At 41.1% G+C, this 22068-nt stretch overlaps 2 protein-coding genes across 6 annotated transcripts in view; one reads left to right on the forward strand and one right to left on the reverse strand.

Moving 5' to 3' along the window:
- The window catches only part of PPL (periplakin), a 48079-nt gene extending 30087 nt beyond the window's left edge, over window positions 1–17992 (forward strand). For both annotated transcript variants that reach the window (XM_027839286.1, XM_027839285.1), the window contains exons 5-22: window positions 657–782; window positions 884–925; window positions 1202–1363; window positions 2146–2253; window positions 2779–2874; window positions 5247–5369; window positions 5614–5760; window positions 6153–6304; window positions 6731–6828; window positions 7794–7951; window positions 8488–8666; window positions 8771–8909; window positions 9597–9790; window positions 9965–10115; window positions 12561–12644; window positions 12794–12910; window positions 13934–14026; window positions 14457–17992. In XM_027839286.1, the coding sequence (XP_027695087.1) occupies window positions 657–782; window positions 884–925; window positions 1202–1363; window positions 2146–2253; window positions 2779–2874; window positions 5247–5369; window positions 5614–5760; window positions 6153–6304; window positions 6731–6828; window positions 7794–7951; window positions 8488–8666; window positions 8771–8909; window positions 9597–9790; window positions 9965–10115; window positions 12561–12644; window positions 12794–12910; window positions 13934–14026; window positions 14457–17114 (4827 nt within the window). In that variant the 3' untranslated portion in view covers window positions 17115–17992. The remainder of the gene's footprint in view (window positions 1–656; window positions 783–883; window positions 926–1201; window positions 1364–2145; window positions 2254–2778; window positions 2875–5246; window positions 5370–5613; window positions 5761–6152; window positions 6305–6730; window positions 6829–7793; window positions 7952–8487; window positions 8667–8770; window positions 8910–9596; window positions 9791–9964; window positions 10116–12560; window positions 12645–12793; window positions 12911–13933; window positions 14027–14456) is intronic.
- Window positions 17993–18169: 177 nt separating this feature from the next.
- Window positions 18170–22068, reverse strand: part of UBN1 (ubinuclein 1) — a 37215-nt gene continuing 33316 nt past the window's right edge. For all 4 annotated transcript variants that reach the window (XM_027839351.1, XM_027839350.1, XM_027839348.1 and 1 more), the window contains one exon: window positions 18170–20645. In XM_027839351.1, the coding sequence (XP_027695152.1) occupies window positions 20593–20645 (53 nt within the window). In that variant the 3' untranslated portion in view covers window positions 18170–20592. The remainder of the gene's footprint in view (window positions 20646–22068) is intronic.

The raw sequence follows: 22068 nt of genomic DNA on the forward strand, positions 1-22068 counted from the left end.
TGTTCATCAGTGAGGTGCTAGGTGACAGAAAAATGGACTATTACATGAGAGTTAGAACTTGCCCAATGCTTTCTGCAAACAGTCCCAGGATTTGGTCAGTGAGACACCTCTTTATTATGTTGAGAGGTTGCCTCCTAGACTCTATCTCTTTCCTTTAAGGGGCAGCATGGGACAGTGGAAAAATTCCTGAATCTGGAATCAGAAGAGTCCCAGTTCTGTCATCTAGTAGCTGTTTGACCTCGGGGAAAGGTCACCCAACTTCACTATACCTCAAATTTCTCATCTATAAAATGGGGATAATAGTTGTACTCCCTATTTTACAGGTCATGGCAAAGACTAAATGAGATGATATATATGAAATGCTATATTAATATATGTTATTTTCATTGCTCAAGTGTAGGAGCCCTAGCCTGATGTATGAGAGATGTCTATAATTCATGGGCAATGGGAATTCAACAGAACCTCCCTTTAAAACTCTGGGTTAGTTAGGAATACCTTATTGAGCCAGGAAAGATTTCATTGTAAGGTCTGGTTAAGGGTGGATGAATGGGTACAAGGCAGTTTAAGTAATGCTGCTTATGCTTTAGGAACAGACCTTCACTATGTCCTAACCTTCTCTCTCTTTCTTGCAACTTCTTGCCTTCCCTGTATTTCAGGACATGCTTGGCAATCAGAACTTTGGGACAGACCTGCCATTAGTTGACCACCAAGTAGAGGAACACAATATCTTTCACAATGAGGTCAAAGCTATTGGACCCCATATTGCCAAGGAAGGAGATAAGGTACAGCAGAAACCATGAAAAGAAAACGCTCAAGGATATGGAGAGGGTAGGAGAAGGGAGTGTGGGTTTCTCTGTTCTAATCTATGTCTTTTTACTCATAGGAACAGAACAATGACCTCCAGGCCAAGTATCAGAAACTACTGGTGAGAAACTCTTTTTTGTTGGTAAAGAGTTAACAAGAAATGAGAAGGAGGTGACAAAGCATGAGGGATGGGGCCATGGAGCAGTAAGAGAGTAGAGCTATCCCTGATACTCAAGCCAGAATAGAAGAGAATTCCTACTGGGGGGCACAATTTGGGAAACCACAGTCTCCTACTACTCTGTGTCAATGATAAGGAAGCTGCCCGAGGATTCTAGCATGGCAGAAAAAGGTAGGGTGGTAGGCCATGACCCACACCTGTTTCTTTCGTCATGAACAGGCAGGATCCCAGGCAAGGCAGCAGCACCTGAGCTCACTTCAGGACTACATGCAGCGCTGCACCAATGAACTGTACTGGTTGGACCAGCAGGCCAAAGGTCGGATGCAATATGACTGGAGCGACCGAAACCTAGACTACCCTAGCCGCCGACGCCAATATGAGGTACTTACTCAGTCTTTTGCCCTTGGCCAAGAACTTCTGATGCGTCCAGAACAAGTGATTAACTGAGCTTTGGTCCCTACAGTACTTTTAAGATCTCTGTATACCTCCCAATACAAAGTCATAGCGCCTGTCAATTACTAGGAAGCCCTAGTGTCTAAGAGGCAGCTGAGGCCCTCATCCCAACCACAGAAGCAAAGGGAGGGGCAGCTAGGTGGCGCAGTGGATAGAGCACCGGCCCTGAAGTCAGGAGGACCCAAGTTCAAATCCGGCCTCAGACCTCACTAGCTGTGTGACCCTGGGCAAGTCACTTAATCCCAATTGCCTAAAAACTAAAAAAAAAAAAGAAGAAGAAGCAAAGGGATAAAAGGATTACAGCAATGAATTTGAAGTCCCAAGTTCAAATCCAACCTCTGGCATTTACTACCTATGTGACCTTGGGCAAGTCACTCTCTGAGCCTCAGTGTCCTCATCTGTAAAATCAGGATGTTGAGCATGGTGGCTTCCGAAGTTCCTTCCAGCTCTACACTAAGAACTATGAGAACATTTCTTCCTTACACACACACACACACACACAATCATACATATATATATTATATAAGCACAAGTCTCAAGGTCTTGGTCACACATTCTTAGAAAAGGCCCAATTTAAGACCATGCAGAATCTTCAGATATATGAATGGACTCAGAGAGCTTGAGTGGGTGACAAAGAATCTGTAAAGACAAGTATAATAACAGTAAAAATACAGAGGGGCTTCAAAGAAATATACTATTGCACTTCCTAGAATTTCATCAACCGGAACCTGGAGGCCAAAGAGGAGAGAATTAACAAGCTACACAGTGAAGGCGATCAGCTGCTGGCTGCTGAACACCCAGGGAGGAATTCGATTGAGGTACTGCCCAATTCAAAGATCTCAAGAATAGTTTCTTCACTTCATCCTCCTATGAGAACCAGGAGTCCGTCACTCCTAAGTTCCCAAACAACTCAGCAATTCAAATGATGTTTTTCACTCTCTTCAATGAGTGTATGTATCTGCTTCTCCCAACCACACCACACTGTGCCCACATGTGCACACTCAAAAATGCATTCTCGATACTTTGGCTCTGTGCGGAAGCCTCAATTCTTCTCACTCACTCCATCTATTAGACATCCTATATTACAGGCAACCTTAAAGTGACCTCCCTCTTTCCCTTCATTTCTTCTCATCATTGCTTTCTCTTGGGAGGGTCAGATTTCTATATGACACAGTATGATTAATGGAGGTTCTATGTAAACACTCTTCTGATTGGCAGTTTCCAATCCTGAACAGGACTCCCAGCCTACCTCTCTGGGTTCAGGAACTCTACCCACACATGCCTGCCAGTTGTGATTCTACTGCAACCTGAATATTTATACTGTGTCTTCCCTCATCTCCTAGGCTCACATGGAGGCAGTCCATGCTGACTGGAAGGAATATCTGAACCTGCTCATCTGTGAGGAGAGTCATTTGAAATACATGGAGGATTATCACCAGGTGCTGTGGGAACTGACTCCTAAAAATTTCATTTGTTCCTAAGATAGCTGATATAGCAGTTTCCAAAGAGTCCTCCCTTTTTATATTTTCTTGTTGGTGTTGTCTATTTGATGCATTTCTAGCTATTTTGAGATGGTAAGGGTAAATGGGGCTTATATTCAACCTCTTATTCAACCATTTTGCCAGAAATCCCTTTTTTGTGTGTTTTCAAGAGGAACAAATATAAACAGGAAAACCTAAAGCCAGAATCCAAAGACCTCCAGAATTTTCCCAATTCCTTCTTCTTATGAGAACCAGGAGTTCTGGGAAGAGAGAATTAGAAGAGGTGGGAGTCCAAAATTGATCAATATATATTTTATTAGGTACTTCTATGTTTAAGGAACTATGGGAAGTGCCAACTATGATTCAAAGATATGTAAGACTTAGTCCTTTACTCTGAGGAATTTACTTTCAGTTGGGAGAAACAATGTATGTATGTAAAAAGATATTTATAATATAAAGCAATGCATATGTGCTATATAAATACTGAAGGAATTTAGAAGAAGACTGATTACTATGGGCTAGAGTGGTCAGAAAAGGTTTCACAGAGGACTTAGGACTTATACTGCCTTCTAAGGTCTGTAGGATTCAGATAAATAAAGAAAAGAAGAGCAGGCATTTGAGGCAAAATAAATGCTGTGAACAAAGGTATAAGGGTAAGAATATACAGGATGAATTGTAGACCAGCTTTGACCAGAATTGAGTCAAAGCCATAACTAGCAATTCTGGCAAATAAACAGCAGAAAAGTTCTCAGGGCAACTAGCACTAAATATCCCCTCAAATCAATTGTCCTGGGAGTTAGACCCCAGGATACCAGCCCATGATGGGTAAAATAGGTAGGCAAGAATATAGCCTGAGATGCCACTTTGTGGGGAGGAGACAGAGACCACTAAACACTGGATCCCAAGAAGGACTCCAGGACAACATTATGCCACTACTTCGAAGGCCAGCAGGGTTCACCTGGTGTAAATTTTAACTTATCAATTTTGATGCCCTGAAACCAAGCCCTAGTTTTAGCTCATTTATGTCTTGACCCTGTCACATATTGGTCATATGACCTTGGGCAAATTAACCTTTATGTGCCCCAGTTTTGTTATCTGTTAAATATAGATTATAGTACTTCCTACCTCTCAGGATTGTTGTATGAATTAAATGAGATAGTTTACAAACCTTAAAGCACTATACTGTAAGCCTGATATTATTAAAGCCAAGTGAAGGTATTCAAGCAGGAAAATTATATGAAAATAGTATGTGTGTATTAGATTCATCTGATGGCAGTTTATAGGAAGACCAGGAGCCCATTGGAAAATAAATTCTTCAGGAATGAAGTGATAAGAACTGGGAGATGGTGAGAGTCAGGACAGGGGAGGGAGGATTGATAGGAATAGAAAGAAGAGAACAGATGCAAAACATTATGAAAGTATCAACAAGGATTAGTGATCAAATGGATATGGGAGACAAAAAAAACAGAATTCAAAGAGGATTCCAAGTTTCAGTGACTGGGAAATGATGGCACAACAAATTGACAAAAACGAGGGACATCGGGAAGCAACTTAGGAAGGAAAGATGGCAAGTTCAGTTTTAGACATGTTGAGGAATATTAAGCAGAAATTTGGAAAGGTGGGACTAAAACAAAGATAAGAGGTCATGGGCTAGAGATGTGTATTTGATAATCTATGTAGAGGTGATAATTAAAGAGAATGAATGAGATCTCCAGGAGCAAAAGTATCAAGAGAAAAGAGCAAATGATTGAGTCTTAGGTTATGTCCACATTTAGGGGACAGGAAAAGGAAGAAGGGCCAGCAAAATATATGAAGAATCCAGCTACGTGGCAAGACTGGGCTGACAGGAAAGTTGTGGGGTATTAGTCTGCTGGTGTGATCCACTGCACTGATGACTTCTGAACAGCATAACTTTCGAATCAACCACTCAAGTGGTTAACAAAAACTTTGTGTTGCTAGAAGCAGGGCCTTTAATGAGCCAAGATTGGGGGTTGGGAGGAGGGATCTCAAATAGAAGGGATCTCTTCAAATAGTCCTAAAGCCATTGAGTGCTCTCTTGCATCTGTGATTTATGCATAAAGGGTGACCCCAGCATTTCTTGCTCAGACTATAAGGGTCTCAACATAAGGAAGGTAAGACAAACCAACAAAATGGAAGCAGTAGGGAGTGGTAGCCCCCTGTGCATCTGACCACCTATCCACATCAATGTTTTAGACTAAGGAGGGATGCTTAGCTTCTCCCCCAAATTTCCTTCTCAGTTTTTTACATAGCCCTCAGAAGTCACTAGGTTTCCTACTTGTGATGGATTTGTTACACTTTGTCCTCCACAGTTTCACAAAGACGTCAAAGATGCCCAGGAATTGCTGAGGAAGGTAGACACAGACCTAAACCAGAAATACAGTCCTGAATTCAAGGACAGATACCAAATTGAATCTTTACTACAGGAACTGGATGTGAGTGTTTGAGCCAACCACCCCATAGCTGGCTTAAGGACATCTCCCCTCTCCTAATCTTCCAATCCAGGACTTGGAAACTACCCCTCTTCACATCACTTTTAGATTCTAGTCTACCCCTGACATATCCAATTGCCCTTTGACAGTGTGGCCCTGAGAATATTCTCTGCCCAATGATATCAGACACATCCTACCCATTTCCAAGGAGCATTGTTTAGCTTCAGTCTCATGTCTTCCTGTTCAGGATCAGGAAAAAGCTCTGGACAAGTACGATGATGTGATACGGTCTCTACAGAAACGTGGCCAGCAACTGGTACCCCTCAAGTACCGCCGTGAAACACCTCTCAAACCTATCCCTGTGGAAGCACTCTGTGATTTTGAAAGTGAACAGGTAAACCAGCCTGCCCCTCACCTGGGGATTCCTCAGCTTGACATTAACTGGAATATTTTTATATAAGATGATGAAAATCTACATTCTGGAGGTTGGAGAGAGTGAGAGTAGCACTGAGCTCATTTCTGTAAGGAACTAGACCGCTACTGCAAAATTACCATGTTTGAAGGAAGATAGACTGTCCTGAGATCCTAGGACAGCGTCCCTTCTATGCTCATTTTGCAGCTTTGGGATTAGTAGCAGCTGAAATGCCCTTACCCTGTCTGTGAAGCAAATAGAGAAGGAGCAATTCCTAGACAGACAAAAAGATGACACTACTTAGGGCTTTTCTGCCAGAGACAGTTGGATGAAATGTCTTCTCTTCTCTAATTCTTGTGACCTGTCCCCATTAGGGCCTGATTTCTCGTGGACATAGCTACACTCTACAGAAGAACAATGGGGAGAGCTGGGATATTACAGATAGCTCTGGGAACACACTCAGTGCCCCTGCTGTCTGTTTCATGATTCCTCCTACTGATCCTGAGGCCCTTGCACTCATTGACAGGTATGCTACAGAAAGTCTCCTTCTTATTCTAGAAAGATGGTTGAGATTTGTAAGCAAATGCCAATGGGTATCTAAGATATTGCCCATCTACCATCTTTCCCTGGGAGTTTCCTCTGGGCTCTTGGTGGGTCTATTTCATCCAAAAACATGACTGGATTTGAGGTTTTTAGCCCACCCCTGGTTTCAGGGGAATATTGATAGCATCACTGCCACCCCCAGCATCATATTGTATGGGCTGGTGCTGATACCTTCGTGAGGCCTCAGGAGATGAAAAAAGACAGATTCCATAAGCCTGGTCAGCATTATGGAGTTGTCAGAGTCTACGTATAGGGGTATATACTTGGGCATTATACCTAGAGTGTTCACACTTGGGGAAGAATGGCTCAGGCACACAACATACTTCAGAGGGATTTGTTTTGTTTTCAGCCTAAGCAATCAATACCGCAGTGTGAAGCAGAAAGCAGCTGGGAGTAAGGCTGCTCTAAAGCAGCGGTATGAGATTCTCAAGACAGAGAACCCTGGAGGTAGGTACAAAAGCTTTATTTCTTCCCTCCCTCTTCCAAGCCTAGAGCCCTGGCTCTTCTAAGCTCAATACATTTCTCAAGTTTTCTTTTTCAGACTCCTTTGAGGAGGGTCAGCATTTTCTTGTCCTAGCTGGGGAAACTAACATACAGAGAAACTATAACTAACCCAAAAGCAGCAGTAAGTTGAACTCCAAGAACTGACCTTTCTGGTTATAGCATGTATGTTCTGAGGTGTGAGTAGAGAGCTAGGAGCCCTACTTGAAGTCCTAAGCTGCCAGATAAAAGGTTCTTTCTCATTTGAAAGCTATAAGCCCATAAGGATATGTAAAATGAGGCAGTTAGGAGCAGGGATGAGAAAGAAATCTCTACCTAAATGGGATATGATTCGCTTATCTCTGAGGAAACACTCTAGGTCTCCAGCACAAGTGGCCACAACACAAAGGATGGAACTGAGGAGTGGAGAGGAGGGTTATAGACTAAAGGTACTAGAAGCCTTCTCCCAAAGGGTCAGCTCTATAGTTACAGTGTCAGCTAAGAGTGGGGGAAGGCAATCTCTGTTGCTTACTATAGAACCCTCTCTTATTCAAAGAGAATAAAATTGAGGGGTAGCTAGGTGGGTCAGTGGGTAGAGCACTGGCCCTGAAGTCAGGAGGACCCGAGTTCAAATCTGGCCTCAGACCAAACACTTGACACTTACTAGCTGTGAACCTGGGCAAGTCACTTAACCCCAATTGCCTAAAAAATAAAAAAATAAAAAAATAAAACAGAATAAAATATGTGTAGATCCCATCACACTAGCCTGATATTTTTCCAGATGAAGTTAGGGTATCACTGTTGAAAAAATTGCAGCATGACTTTCCCCTTGCCTTAGGCAGGGTCCCTTCCTTCTCCTTGGATGATCTGTCCACATTCCCCCTACGGCTTAGTCTCTTCCTCCTTTGTCTTTAACTTTCTTTTCTGTCTAGACGCATCTGATCTCCAGGGACGGCAACTGCTTGCCAGCCTGGACAAGGTGAACAGTGACCTAGAAAGGCAGGAAAAAGCAATCACTGCCATCCTAAGGCCTCCCCTTGAACAGAGCCGGGCAGTGCAGGACAGTGCTGAACGGGCCAAGGACCTCAAGGTACTGAACCGGGCAAAGGAAAAAGCTAAGGGGGTAAATGGCAGAACTAGAGCCCCAGCTCCTTTACAGAACAAGTGAAACAACCTTACTCAAACCCTTTAGAGCCTCTGTATCACAGTATAGGGCAAAAAGCTCCCCCACTATGTGTCAGTGAGGGAAGTTCACATTTCCAGTGACTCCTAGGACACCACAATTTATGTTCACATGAACCTTAAGCATACATTTTTAGAACAAGTCACATACCAGCTAGAACTAGAAACAGAGTTAAATTTCAGACCTTTGGTTTTACTCTTTCAGAGGATCTAGTCCTGACAAATAGAGCTAGGGGTAGAGAATCTGTGTGCCTCTCAAGATATTCCCAACTACCACTTGAGATCAGAAGGTTGGTCAGCCAAACTCCACCAGGCAATACAGCTGCTCTCTTACACTTTTCCAACCTGGCCCCATCCTATCCTGGGAGCCTGAATCCTCAGATTAGAGTACCTAGATAATGGCTGGTTTAGCACAGGATCCTGAGGATTCCTTGGTTGTTGCAGAATATCACCAATGAACTTCGTCGAATTGAACCAGAGAAGACACGGAGCACTGATGAGTGTGATGCCTTCATTGGAGCACTTCCTGACAGTGGCAGCACTCTGTTGCTGAGGACCCGAGTAGAAGATACCAACCGCAAATACGACCGTCTTGTTCAATTACTCAATTCGGCTCAGGAAAAGTATGTGATAGGAAAGCATGGAACCTAACTATATTTGGGGAAACATCTTGTCATGGGGAGGAAAAAACTTCTACCACATCTGTACTCATATCTTTGTGTTATAGGGTAGATGGAGCCAACCGCCTTGAAAACAGCCTTCAGCAAGGTAGAGAGCTGCTGGCCAAGTATGAGAACCAGTTATCCTTAGATGATACAGTCCCTGAGAATGGACAGTCACTGGATAACAAGAGGCAGGAGCTAGCAGTAAGTGATCTTCTGTGTTATGTGGGCTGAAAGGGCTCAGAGTAGGTACCCTTGCAGGGTGGTGTGGTAAAAAGAACACTGGATTTAGAGTCCAAGGACCTAGATTTGAATCTCAGATGTATCACAATAACCTTGACCATGTTACCTAATCTCTCTCAGCCTCAGTTTCTTCAGTTATAAAATGAGATGGGGTTGAACTAAATGATGATCTATCTCCAAGTTCCCTTCCAAAATCTTTACAACCTTTGAGACTAGATTGAGTAAACTGGGTTTAAACAGAAATCTTCTCTTTTAAGAATTGAATTCCTCAGACACTTGACACTTACTGGCTGTGTGACCCTGGGCAAGTCACTTAACCCCAATTGTGTCATCCAAAAAAAAAAAAAAGAATTGAATTCCTGAGGAGCAGCTAGGTGGCACAGTGGATAGAGCACTGGCCCTGAAGTCAGGAGGACCTGAGTTCAAATCTGGCCTCAGACCAAACATTCGACACTTACTAGCTGTGTGACCCTGGGCAAGTCACTTAACCCCAATTGCCAAAAAAAAAAAAATTGAATTCCATTCCAATCAAGGGTTCCCAAGTGCTAGAGGTGGCTTAAATTATTTGGATAGGACTCACAAAAATTCTGGTTACTCCCAGTAAGGGAGTGTCATTATTTCTTTTTCTGTTCCTTCCTTCCTTTTCAGGCTATTGCCTCCGAACTGCAAGCCAACAGATCTCTCCTCAGTGAGGCTGATCAGAACCTGCAAAGGACCAAGAAGTGTTCTAGTACTCTGGCCAGCCGGTTCCAGGAGCACTGCGCAGACATCGAACGGCAGGAAGCAGAAGTCAACAAGCTCAATCAACGGTTTGACAACCTCATTAAGCAGATCAACAACAGGTAAGACAACAAGAGAAAAGGAAGGGCTTTTTGGCTCCTTTACCTCAAGTTGAGAAGTGAAACCACACACTAGCAGGTCTCTTGTCTTCATACTTTAAGGCATGAGACAAATTCCTGCAGAAACTATTAAAGTATTAAAAACAAAAAACCAACTATGGCTTTCCCTCACTATAGGTCCCAGAGTCTGCAGAAAGCTAAAAGTGCATATGCCGACTACCGCAGCGGCTATGATCATGTGACCCAGTTTCTGTCCAATATTCCCAATTACGAACCCCAAGAGACTGACAGCTTAAGTCAGATTGAAACAAAGCTGAAGAATCAAAAGGTGAGAAGGCTCTTTCCTCTCCTTATAGAGATCATACCAAATAGCAGAAATCAAGGAAAATATGGGTGATTACTGCCAGGGAAAGGGTAGGTATAGATGGAGAAAAAGTAGATTTCAAAATGGCTGAATGACTGTACTCAGAGTAGGGACTAATGATTGGTGTCAACATGGAAGGAGTCTGGCTACCTTCCCCAGAAATCTGTTCTGGATCCTGTTGTTTTTTTTTTTTAATCTATGACTTAGATGAAGGCACAGGCCGCATGCTTATCAAATCTGAAAATAACAAAGCTGAGGACAAGATAACAAAAACACTGGACAACAGATCAGGATCAAAAAGAATAGAATAGACTGAATTTAAGATTACACTGAATAGGAATAAAGATAAAGTTTTATACTGACATCAACTTTTTAAGTACCAAAATAAGAGACATGGCTGGGCAACAGTTCATGTGAAGAAGATCTGCGGTATCTGGTGGAATACAAGCTCAACGTGAGTTAACAATGTAGTATGCCAGCCCAAAAAAAACTGATGTGGTCTTAGGTTGAGTCATTGTATCTAGAAAGAGAGAAGTAATAATTCTGTCATACTTTGCCTTGGTATGACATCTAAAGCATAGTGTTCAGTTTTGGATGCCATATTTTGGAGGGACATTAATAGAGTGAAGTAGAATTCAATTCCACGTGCATTTATTAAGCACCTACTGTGTTGGACACTGTGCTACATACACAGACAAAAGAGCCTCCACTTTCAAGGAGATTACTTGGGAAAAAACAAGGTACACAGGTGTGTGTCTATATAGGCTATACAGTATAAATACAAAGGGACTTCAGGGTAAAGGAGAGTATGAATAACCGGGGAGATCAGGAAAGGCCTTTTGTGGGAGATGGCACCTGAGCTGTGCTTTGAAGAAAGCTCAGGATTTTGAGGTCGAGTTGAGGAAGAAAAGCACAACAGGTATCCTGAAGTCAAGTGGGATGGTAAGAATACAAATACCATAGAAGGAATAACTGAAAGAATTGGGATGTTTCGTGTGAAGAAGAGAAAATTTAGAGGAGGAAATAACCATCTTCAAGTATTTCAAAGGCAGTCATTTGGAAGAGGGATTAGACTTGATTTGGTTGGTTTCTTCTCTGGTTGAATCATCTGTCCTGAATTGGGGCTTTGTGCCAGGACCAGGCTCCACCTTCTGCTGCACTTTTGGGTAGGACAATGGGCCTTGGGCAGTCTTACCTTGTATTCTGGCACTGCCTCTCCCACCGCTTCACCCTTATCTTCGAGGTTCAAAGTACTGAATCATCTTCAGAACTGCTCACTGCTGTTCTTGGTAACTTCCAAAGTTTCCTCAGTGAATTTCTGACCATTCTTTGGCTTTCTCCAGGGAGTCCTCTACCCTTGCTGCCTCTACACACAGCCCTGAAAGCTAGTTTGCTGATACTAGTTCTGACTTTGCTGGTGGCCTGACCTTTCCTGTTGCTCACTGACTTCTCAAAGGCTGATTTTTTCGTAGTTCTGGAATGAAAGAAGTCCCTTACTTTAGTTCTCATATTTCTTAATCACTGTGGTTTGAATTTCAGGTTTTTGCTGGAACGGTAATGTGAGAGCTGAGTAGGCTGCCTCTCTTCAGGAAGCAATCTTGAGCCAGAAGTGATTAGACTTGTTCTGTGTGGTCTCAGAGGGTAGAATTAAGAGCACTGGGTATAAGTTACAGAAAGGCAAATGTCAATTGGATAAAGAAAAATTTACTATTATTGATCAGAGCCAGCTCAAAATGAAATGGCGTCACTTTAAGAAGTAGCTGGCACCCCATCACCAGAAGTTGTGCTCACTTTGGCAGCACATATACCCATCACCAGAAGTTTTCCAGTGGTTACAGACCACTGGTAAGAGATGATGTAGGATTCTTTTTCAGGTTGGCCTAGATGACCTAAAAAATCCTTTCCTACTCTGAGATTACAAATAATGACCACTGGCTTTTTTCCTATACCTTGGGATTGGAATTAGCTAACTTGAAATCTCTGCTAAGTATATATGCCTATAAGAGTAGGCATCAGTGGATGGGAACTGCACCCTCCACAATTCTTTCTATCAAGGAAGTGAAAAGACCTGCCTCTGTTGTAAATTGCTTGTGTCCTCCCTGGGAGAAAAGCCCTCCAAAAAAAAAAAAAAAAAAAGCACAGCCATCTGGACTCTAGTAATAACAATGAATGCTCAGTGGGGGAAATTTTGCTCTTAGGGTTTGGTTGAATCCATTGTAGTTTCACCCCTCCCATTTTCCTTTTGGGCTTCTAACTCGGGACCTTAAAGTTGTTTGAGGGTAAATGTACAAGATTTTTTTAATATGTCTCCTTGTTCAAAGTGGTAATTATAGATCTGACATACCAAGCTCTTTCAGCAGCTGTTTGTCGTGGGATGAGATTTTTGTGGACGTTTCTGTTATTTCGCAGAATCTCCTAGATGAAATTGGAGGACGGGAACAAGAGGTGCAGAAAGTGTACGACCATGCCCAGCAGTACCAGCAAGCTGTGAAGGTGAGACTCATAAACCTCCTGATAGCTTCACTAAGAAAGTATGAAAACGACTGTTTCAGGGGAGTCTTTGGATGGGTATATGTGGCACACTGGAATTGGGAACTTCACCGCTCTTGTTGGCTCACTAGCATCTCTGTTAATTTACCTAGGATTATGAATTAGAAGCCGAAAAACTAAGATCCCTTCTTGACCTGGAAAATGGAAGGAACGTCCACACAAACAAGAGGGCTAGACGCCAATCACCTGCAGCCAAAGTAAAGGAAGAGGTAAAACTTATCAGGCAGAACTCAGATATGATATTCACACAGAGTCAAAGCAATATCCTAACTTTGGTCACAGAGCAACCACCACAATAAATAGTAAGAATAAGGAAGATGATCATTCAACTGTATTTTGTACTATTTAGATCACATCTGAAGTGCTCTGTTCAATTCCATGACTCACTTTAAAGGGGACATTGACAAAGTAAAGTTTAAGTGGGCAGGAACCAAGATACTGTCAGTGAGGATTGGTTGAACAAACTGGGGATAATAAGCCTGGAGAAAAAAAAGACTTAGCAATCACATATTCCCTGCATTCATCCTTTGAAGGCTTGTCACAGATTTATTCTGCTTGCCTCCCAAGGAAAGAACAAGGACTACTGGGTGGAAGTTATAATGAAGCAGATTTCAGTTTAATATGAGGTAGAATTTTCTAACAATTGGATCTGTTCCAAAATGGAAAAGGATACCTCAATAGGTAATGAGTCCCCTATCACCAGAGGTCTTCAAGCAGAGAACCTGTGGAGGGTAATGTAGAAGACATTTATCCACTGGCAGAAATTGGACTAAATAATTTCCAAAGTACCTTCCCCGCTCTGTGCTGTATTGTCTTTTGTAGGTGATAACACTATTATTTCAGTAAGAAAGACACACACTTCTTGTAGGTGTAGCTCACCTTCAGGAAAACTGAAATACCAAAATCTAGATGGGGGGGGTGAGTTTTATCTACAAAAAGATTCACTATTAAATTTCTTTAAATATCAAACTCTCTTAGTGCACTTAAAATTATTTAACAATGACCAATCCTCACAAAACTCCTAAAATAAGTGTGTTGTATAGTGACAGACATTTTAGGCCTCATTTTTGTATTCCCAAAGGAAAGATGAATGATACCCTCCATGTGAATGACTAAACTGAAGCTCCAAGAGTGGAAGCTCCTCTCAGTGGTTGTGTTCATGAGCTTTCTACTCCTAACCTGACCATCACTTCATTATGTTAACTTCTCTCCATAAAATAACTGTTTTCTAGGAAGCTTTTCTTGCTGCCAAATTCACTGAAGTTAATGCTATCAACAGACAAAGATTGCAGAATTTGGAATTTGCTCAGAATCTTCTGAGACAGGTAACAGACATATGGCTTAGTTTAAAATTTAAAAACTAACCCTAGGCAGTTGAAAAATTATATGACATTTTTTTGCTCCAAAGCATCAGTCTGTGACGTTTTGATCACTTGATGGTATTTTAGAAAAATAAGCTACTAATAGTCATACTTAGTACTCATCTGTCAAAACAGATAATAGTTCTATAAAACAACTTAAACAAATGATAGTTACAATAGAAGTTAACATTTATATTTCATACTGCAAATCTAAGAAATACCGCATGTGTACATGCCAATATAATCCAAGGGAATCTTGTATAGATCACAAGACAGTCAATTTGACAAATTCTCCCTTAAATGCCTCAAGTCAACTCTGACTTGGTAAGGAATTACATAATACTATCAATGAAATTCTGGTTTTTTAAATGATGCATTTTCTTTTCAATAATAGCAGCCAGAGATAGAAGTGACACATGAATCCACTCAAGGCAAAGAACCAGTGACAGAAGAAACCTGGAGGATTAAGAAAGCACTAGATGAAGAGACTCAGCGTAGACAGCAGCTAGAGAATGAAGTCAAAAGCACTCAGGATGAAATTGTCATCCTGAAGAATAAGAAGCCACAGGAATCTGTGATAAGAAAAGAAGTATTAAAGAAGGTACCTGATCCTGAATTGGAAGAAAGCCTCCACAGGATGCAGCAAACCTTAGGGGAGGAGCAGCGTAAAAACAAAGAGTTACAGGATGAGCTAGAGGATATGAAGCTAAAGCTACGCTCACTGGAGCATGAAACAAGGGAAGGGGGTCAAGAGTATGTGGTCAAAGAAGTATTGCGTATTGAGCAAGATAAAGCCCAAGCTGATGAAGTCCTAAAATTAAGAGAGGAGCTAGAAGAACTGAGAAGACAGAAAGGAACCCGAGAAACTGAGGTCATTCTCTTACAGCAGCGAATTGCTGCCCTGTCTGAGGAGAAGAACAAAGAGCAGGAGACAATCACAGAGAAGGAAGTAGTGAAACTACAGAATGACCCCCAACTAGAGACAGAATATAGGCTATTACAGGAGCAGCAACAAAAAGAGAGTGCCCAAAGGGAAAAGCAAGAAGAAGAGCTCAGTTTCCTGCAAGACAAGCTCAAGAGACTAGAGAAAGAACGAGCTATGGCTGAAGGAAAAATTACAGTCAAGGAAGTATTAAAAGTGGAAAAAGATGCAGCAATAGAAAGAGAAGTCAATGACCTCAAACGTCAGTATGAAGATGAAGCATCAAAATCTCGCTCTAGTCAGAGAGAAAAGACTGAACTCCTCCGGAAGATCTGGGCCCTAGAAGAGGAAAATTCCAAAGTAGTTGTGCAAGAAAAAGTACGTGAGATTGTCCGACCAGACCCCAAGGCTGAAAGCGAAGTAGCCAATCTCCGTTTGGAACTTGTAGAACAGGAGAGAAAGTACCGAGGTGCAGAGGAGCAGCTAAAGAGCTACCAAAGTGAACTGGAGGCTCTTCGGAAGAGAGGCCCACAGATAGAGGTAAAAGAAGTAACAAAAGAAGTAATTAAGTATAAGACTGACCCAGAGACCGAGAAGGAACTTCAACGACTCAGAGAAGAAATTGTAGACAAAACCAGATTGATTGAAAGATGCGATTTAGAAATCTACCAGCTGAAGCAAGAAATCCAGTCCTTGAAAGATACCAAACCCCAAGTGCAGACCAAAGAAGTAGTTCAAGAGATACTCCAATTCCGTGAAGACCCCAAAACCAAAGAAGAGGTAGAGTCCTTAAGACTGAAATTATCAGAAGAACAGAAAAAACAGGTAGATTTAGACAGAGAAAGGTTATCCCAAGAGGACAAAATCAAACAAAAGGAAGTGGAACTGTCACGGGTGAAAGAAAAAGTAGTTGAGCAAGAAGTTGTAAAATATGAACAAGACCCTGCCATGAGAGCTGAGGTAGATTCCTTCACAGAAAGCATTGACAATGAACTGAGGCAGATTGACAATCTTCGAGGAGAACTTCGAAAATTACAGCGGAGAAGGGCTGAGCTCGAGCATCAGCTAGAAGAGCTGGAGAGAGAACGGCAAGCTCGAAGGGAGGCTGAGCTTGAGGTCCAGCGGCTAAAGCTTCGGCTAGCTGATCTGGAGAAAGAAGAAGGGGAGACCAAAGAAAAGGTGACCCTAAAACAGAAAGTGGTTCTCCAGCAGGACCCCCAGCAGGCAAAGGAACACTCTCTTCTCAAACTCCAACTGGAAGAAGAAAAGCACCGTCGGCAAATATTGGAGAGTGAGCTTGAAGCCCTGAAAAAGAAACTCCTTACCCTTGAGAAGATGGAAGTGAAAGAAAAAGTGGTCTTCTCAGAAAGTGTTCAAGTAGAAAAAGGTGACACAGAACAAGAAATTCAGAAACTGAAGAACAGTTTGGAGGAAGAGAGTCATATCAAAAGGGAGCTAGATGCAGAGGTGAACCGGCTAGAGGCCAAGTTATCTGAACTGGAATTCCATAATTCCAAGTCATCCAAGGAATTGGACTTTTTAAGGGAAGAAAACCACAAACTTCATTTAGAAAAGCAGAATCTACAAATGGAGACCAGAAGGCTGCAATCAGAAATTGAAATGACAACAACACAAACTCAAGATTTAAGAAACATGACTTCAGTGGACTGTGGGGCAAATTTAGACTCTAGACTCTGGTCCCTGGAAAGAGAACTGGATGATCTCAAGAGGATCTCCAGAGATAAAGATAATGAGATTGATGAGTTGCATAAGCGTCTAGGGTCAGTGGCAGTTAAGAGGGAGCAGAGAGAGAACCATTTACGTCGCTCCATTGTGGTTATTGACCCTGATACTGGTAGAGAGCTTTCCCCAGAGGAAGCCCACAGGGCTGGTCTCATTGATTGGAACATGTTTGTGAAGCTCAGAAGCCAGGAGTGTGACTGGGAAGAGATATCAGTCAAAGGACCAAATGGAGAATCTTCTGTTATACATGACAGAAAGTCTGGAAAGAAGTTCTCTATTGAAGATGCCTTAAAGAATGGAAGGCTAACCCCAGCTCAGTATGATCGATATGTTAACAAGGATATGTCCATTCAGGAGCTAGCTGTTTTAGTGTCTGGGCAAAAGTAGACATAAAGCTTCAGTCTTTTCAAGCTGATATCCTTCCTTCTGACCCTCAAAAGCAGGTGATTGGTCTTGTCTCATCAAAGATGATACTGCGTTTCTACCACTCTGCCTCTGACATGCCCTCAGACCCAGTATGTATACATGTCAACATTTTAGTTATACTCTTGCTTGGACAGTTGCTCAGGACAGAGCTAATGTGACTACAAGTGGAAAGGGCAATTGGGTAAGAACGAATGAAACTTGTCCCCAACCATTTAACCTACTGACTTACCTGGAAATATTCCCAGGGAAATCCTACTTTTTGATGAAATGGTTTAATTAGTAAATATGCACTTTTTTCCTCTATTGCTAAACACTCTTCCTTTCAATATATTCTTTTTGGTTTCCCTCTATGACATTCTCCCTTCTCCTTTCTTGGAATAAAAGTATTCCAAAACCGTGGAAGGTTGATTTAATTAAGCCTGGCAAGGCTTTTCTGGTCGAAAATCTTCAGTTGTTATTCTGCTGACAAGAAATACTAGATGTTTGCTAGAAAAGGCAAAAAGAAAAAAAAAAAACAACCAGCAGCAAACAGAAGAAACTTAAGTAGAATTTGATTCAACTGGTATTTTTATCCATCTTATGTCCTTGAAAAATATGCTATGTAAGAGAGTGGTTTGTTACTGTAAAATTAAAATATTTTAATAGTAAAAGATGTTACTATAAACATTGGCAGCAGTGCCTTATGAATCTTGCTTTACCTCATAGCATTTAGGTAAAAAACATGTTGATTATTTACCAAATGAAAATCCAGTTATGTATATCTCATTTATTCTGTATGAAAATGGGAAATGATAGGGAATTTTATTTATAGTATGGAAATAAAAATCTGGTGGCTTGAATTTTGTTTCTCTGATACCCATCTTTTACCTTTTCCTTTTGAGAAAACTTTCCTCCCACTTCCACTTGGATTTCAGCAAAAATGGTTATTCCAAAAGATTAATACCTTGAGAATCATTCACAGGAGGAAAAAAAAACCCACTTAGAAATTCAGTAAAACAGAAAAATGAAAAAGAATGTTTTGGAAACTTTGAAACAATTTATTGAGTTGCTTTATACAAGATTAACAATTTTCCCACCACCCCCAATACCAACAGTCCCTGCACAAAAGCTGCAGCCCCTTTTACACTAAAGAAACTGCCATACCCAGTAAGTGCTCAGAGACTCCCCTCACCAAAGGAAACATCTACAACTCCTACATCCAGGGCACACAGCCTGGGATGTTCCATTTTCCATCCTTTTGCTACAGTGTCAGCCTGTAGCTCTGCCTTGCCATGGCTCTGTTTAATTCATTCACTCGTTCATTACCACAAGTAAAGCATAAACAAGAAAAAGAAATCCCACAGAATCCCCATCAAAGAAACATTTCCCTGAGGCAAGAGGCATCACTAGATTCCTAAAATGAGGGTATTCTGCTCCAGCTACAAACTCAATGGTATGTGGTACAGAGGGAGCACTGGCAGGAAAGCAAAGAGAGGGAGTGGGACTGGTACCTGGGAGAGCTCATGGAAGGGAATTCTGGAGAATTCCATCTGCTCAGAGTCCACTGATAACTGCTCTGTTTTGAGCTCAGCAATACAAATCTCATCTTTGGCTCTTTTGCTACTACCTAGGAGTATTCTGTAAACAAACTGGAAATACAAGTTTCAATTTAAAAAAAATACAATAAAGTGATCTTAAGGAGTCGCTTAGCTTGAATTTGAAAGGTGTCTTGGGTCTGACCAAAGCAAACAAATAAAAGTATGAGCAGAGGCCTACCAGTGCAGCTAACAGAAGGTCTGTTGTTCCTAGATGCAAATTTGGGAAGGCCTACAAGCCTTTCCTAGAACAAAGTATGAGTTATTGATAGTTTGTACACTGTAATTTGAAAACTATAAGAATGAGTCTAAACAAAGGAAACCTGGAAACAACTTAGTGTTTTCACACAATGTGTACAATCATTTCAGTGCCACAGATGATGCTGTTCACACTGAACTTATCTGACTTGTAATTCAGTCTGAGTAGCCAGTTCAAACATATCTTGTAGCACAAATTTCACAGGAATAAGAAAGCACTTTTAAAATTCTTGTGAAACAGATAGTAATTAAGTGTGAACAGGTTGGCAATTTGGGAACTGTTCTTCTAGCTATATGCCCAGTTCTAGCTTGTGCCTAACCATCTGGCCTTTGATTGACTCTCCAAACCTAACTGCATATTACCCTTAAGTTAATGCATAGTCCAATCAATTACCTGGAGAGTCTCCAGGATTTTGAAGCCTGTGTCCATTACATGAACACTAAAGAAGCCTTTTACTGAAGTTCTATGACTGCTGATTTCTAGGAACAAAAAAGTGGAATGTATATCAGTGACTCTGTACTCCTCACGTCTACCCACAGAGATGAAAATTCTGATCAAGAATGGCTTCTGGGCTCTAGAACCCACATAAATGCTGAAAGAACTGGTGCTCTTCCTGGATTTGGAACCAGGCTCTCAGGATCCAAATCACCTTCAAGTCAGGACAGTGCAGTTTTCAATGTGCAATCATGAAAAGCTCAATTAAATATAAACGGATATGTCTTAAATACAGAATTTTTTTTTTAAAAAAAATCTCTTTTCAGGAGCAGATAGAGGGCAAAAATGGATGTGTATTATCTAATTTTGCTCCACCATAAAGGCACTGGAATTATGTCTTCCTATACAGGTGACATGTGAAGAACAGTCCCATCCTATCCAATGCATTTAATGGTAATAATGAAAATTGAGCCAAAAAAATAACTTTGAAAATCCTATTACAATTGTTCCAATGCAATCTACAGAGGTCTTTTCTATAAAGAGCTTCACTATCATGTTCAGGAAGGAAATCCTTTCCCTCCACCTCCCTTTGCACAATGAGCATATCAGGTCATCTCCTTTATATAGTCACAAAGAGACAAAGCTAAATTTTCCCCCATCATGCTCCAGCACAGGTTTTCTTCTTGTTGAGCATACAATTTAAAAATGAGGACACCGTAACTGTCCCAATCCAGAGGCAGTGATCCTACGATAGCTGGAACAAACCACCATCTTGTGGACTATCATGAGGTATGGTTAATTGAATACAGAGGCTCTTGGCAGATTTAACACATAGATTAAAAAATGATCTGCCACCTTAGTGTAGTCATTACACACACATACTCTCATACCCCAAGTCCAGCATGTTCTCCTTTTTAGTATCTGCCACTTCAATCACTGTCAAATGACATGGTTGTGAAGCACAGAGCACCATAAGCATCTCTAAAAGAGCACGAAGCTCCCACTAACTCTGAGGCATGTTAGAAGTGCCAAGAAACTCAGAGCTCACTCTTTCTCCAGCTGCTAGAAGAAACACAGTTGGCAGAAAGAAAGAATACAGTCAATATCCAGTCTTCAAGACCTACTCATTCAGGTTCTGCCTTGTTCTAGATTAGCTTTTCTTCTGCAGATGTCACAATTTCCGCTGTTGCACATTGGTCCCTTTCCCATGAAGCTGAGAAGCATCTAAAGGAGACAAGCAAAAAAGGAAAATTTAGGATATTTGATTTTCAATATGAACAAGTGTAGTGAATAGATCACATAACAAAGTGATTTAATTTTAGCCTTCTAGAACTCAGAGAAATGGAATTTACTTAACAATCCCTATTAGCAGCAGAAGTCATAGTGAATACAGTAGTTGCGAGAACTACCAGAGATATGAAGACAGGTGTTCTTGAAGTACAAAATGCCCAGAAAATGTGACTTTGCCATTCTAATTCTCCAACTTCAACTACACCCACCCCACCCTTAGGATGCTGGGATTCCACAGTGTAGGTATTAAAGCCTAAGGATCTTACTAAATGCAAGGTATGAAACTGAAGTTCTTCTACTTTCAAAGCACTCTTAAGCTCCTGTAAGGATAGAATTATAAAAGGCACTACAAATCATAAGACATTAAGAAAAGTAAAGCAAAAAGTACTAAAGAAAGCAAATATACAAAAATCACAAAGCTAAAACATAAAGATAGTTCTTAGTTTCAAGTCATTAAAGGCTGTCTTTTAACCTTGACATCAGTCTGAAGTGCAGAGGAAGAAAGTCTGCTCTTTATAAAATATGCTAAGTGGAATATGTAGTTCAATAATTCTTGTTCCATTTTAATCTTAGCTTTTCATTTTTTGCCAGTCCTACTGTCCCAACATAGACAAGAAAGCTTCCAATAACTAATCAATTATTTGATTTCTCAGACTGAAATAATTACATTGTTCCCAAAGTAACAGGGATTCCCATGATCCCCTACTCTTTAAGTGTCATTTTTTTTAAGCTTAAGTCAGATACACAATTCCCTAAATCACTCATCTACTAGTAAGACAAATAGCTTGTGCACAAGTCTACTGCTTTTTCACTGTTTCTGATGGAAAAACATGAGATCAACTGAAAAGTTTTTCATTTTGTCTCCATGGAAAAGCCAATCGCATGGTTTTAAAATCAGTCCTCACTAAATATTTGAATGCTAATAAGTCAAGGCTGCTTTCTTCTTTCTATATCTCTACTATAAGGTATACTAAAGAACCTACACCAAACGAGGATCAGAATTAAGTAGGAGCTGATGACAAGTATAAATATTTACTAATCATCTATCTTGCTGTTTCAACCCCTTTTTACCTGTTGTTTGAGAGGAGACAAGCAACGTCAACTGGTGCTTCATCCTTCACATGGGCCACTGTTTCTACTTCCTTTCCAAATACCCTGTGACTGAGTCACTGTCCAAGGTGAAAATCCTCTTCCTCTACCATCACTTCCTGTCATCCCCACTCACATCAGTCCTACCCTTATATCATTCCTTACCTTTCACTGTCTCTTCTGAAAACACTGCTCTATTATTAACATTCTTTTCATCCTATAACTCTTCCTTTCACATTCTTGTTCTTCTTCCACTTATGAAATCTGA

The sequence above is a fragment of the Vombatus ursinus genome, unplaced genomic scaffold (genome assembly GCF_900497805.2).
Source record: "Vombatus ursinus unplaced genomic scaffold, bare-nosed wombat genome assembly UNPS02014832.1, whole genome shotgun sequence".
Lineage (NCBI taxonomy): Eukaryota > Metazoa > Chordata > Mammalia > Diprotodontia > Vombatidae > Vombatus > Vombatus ursinus.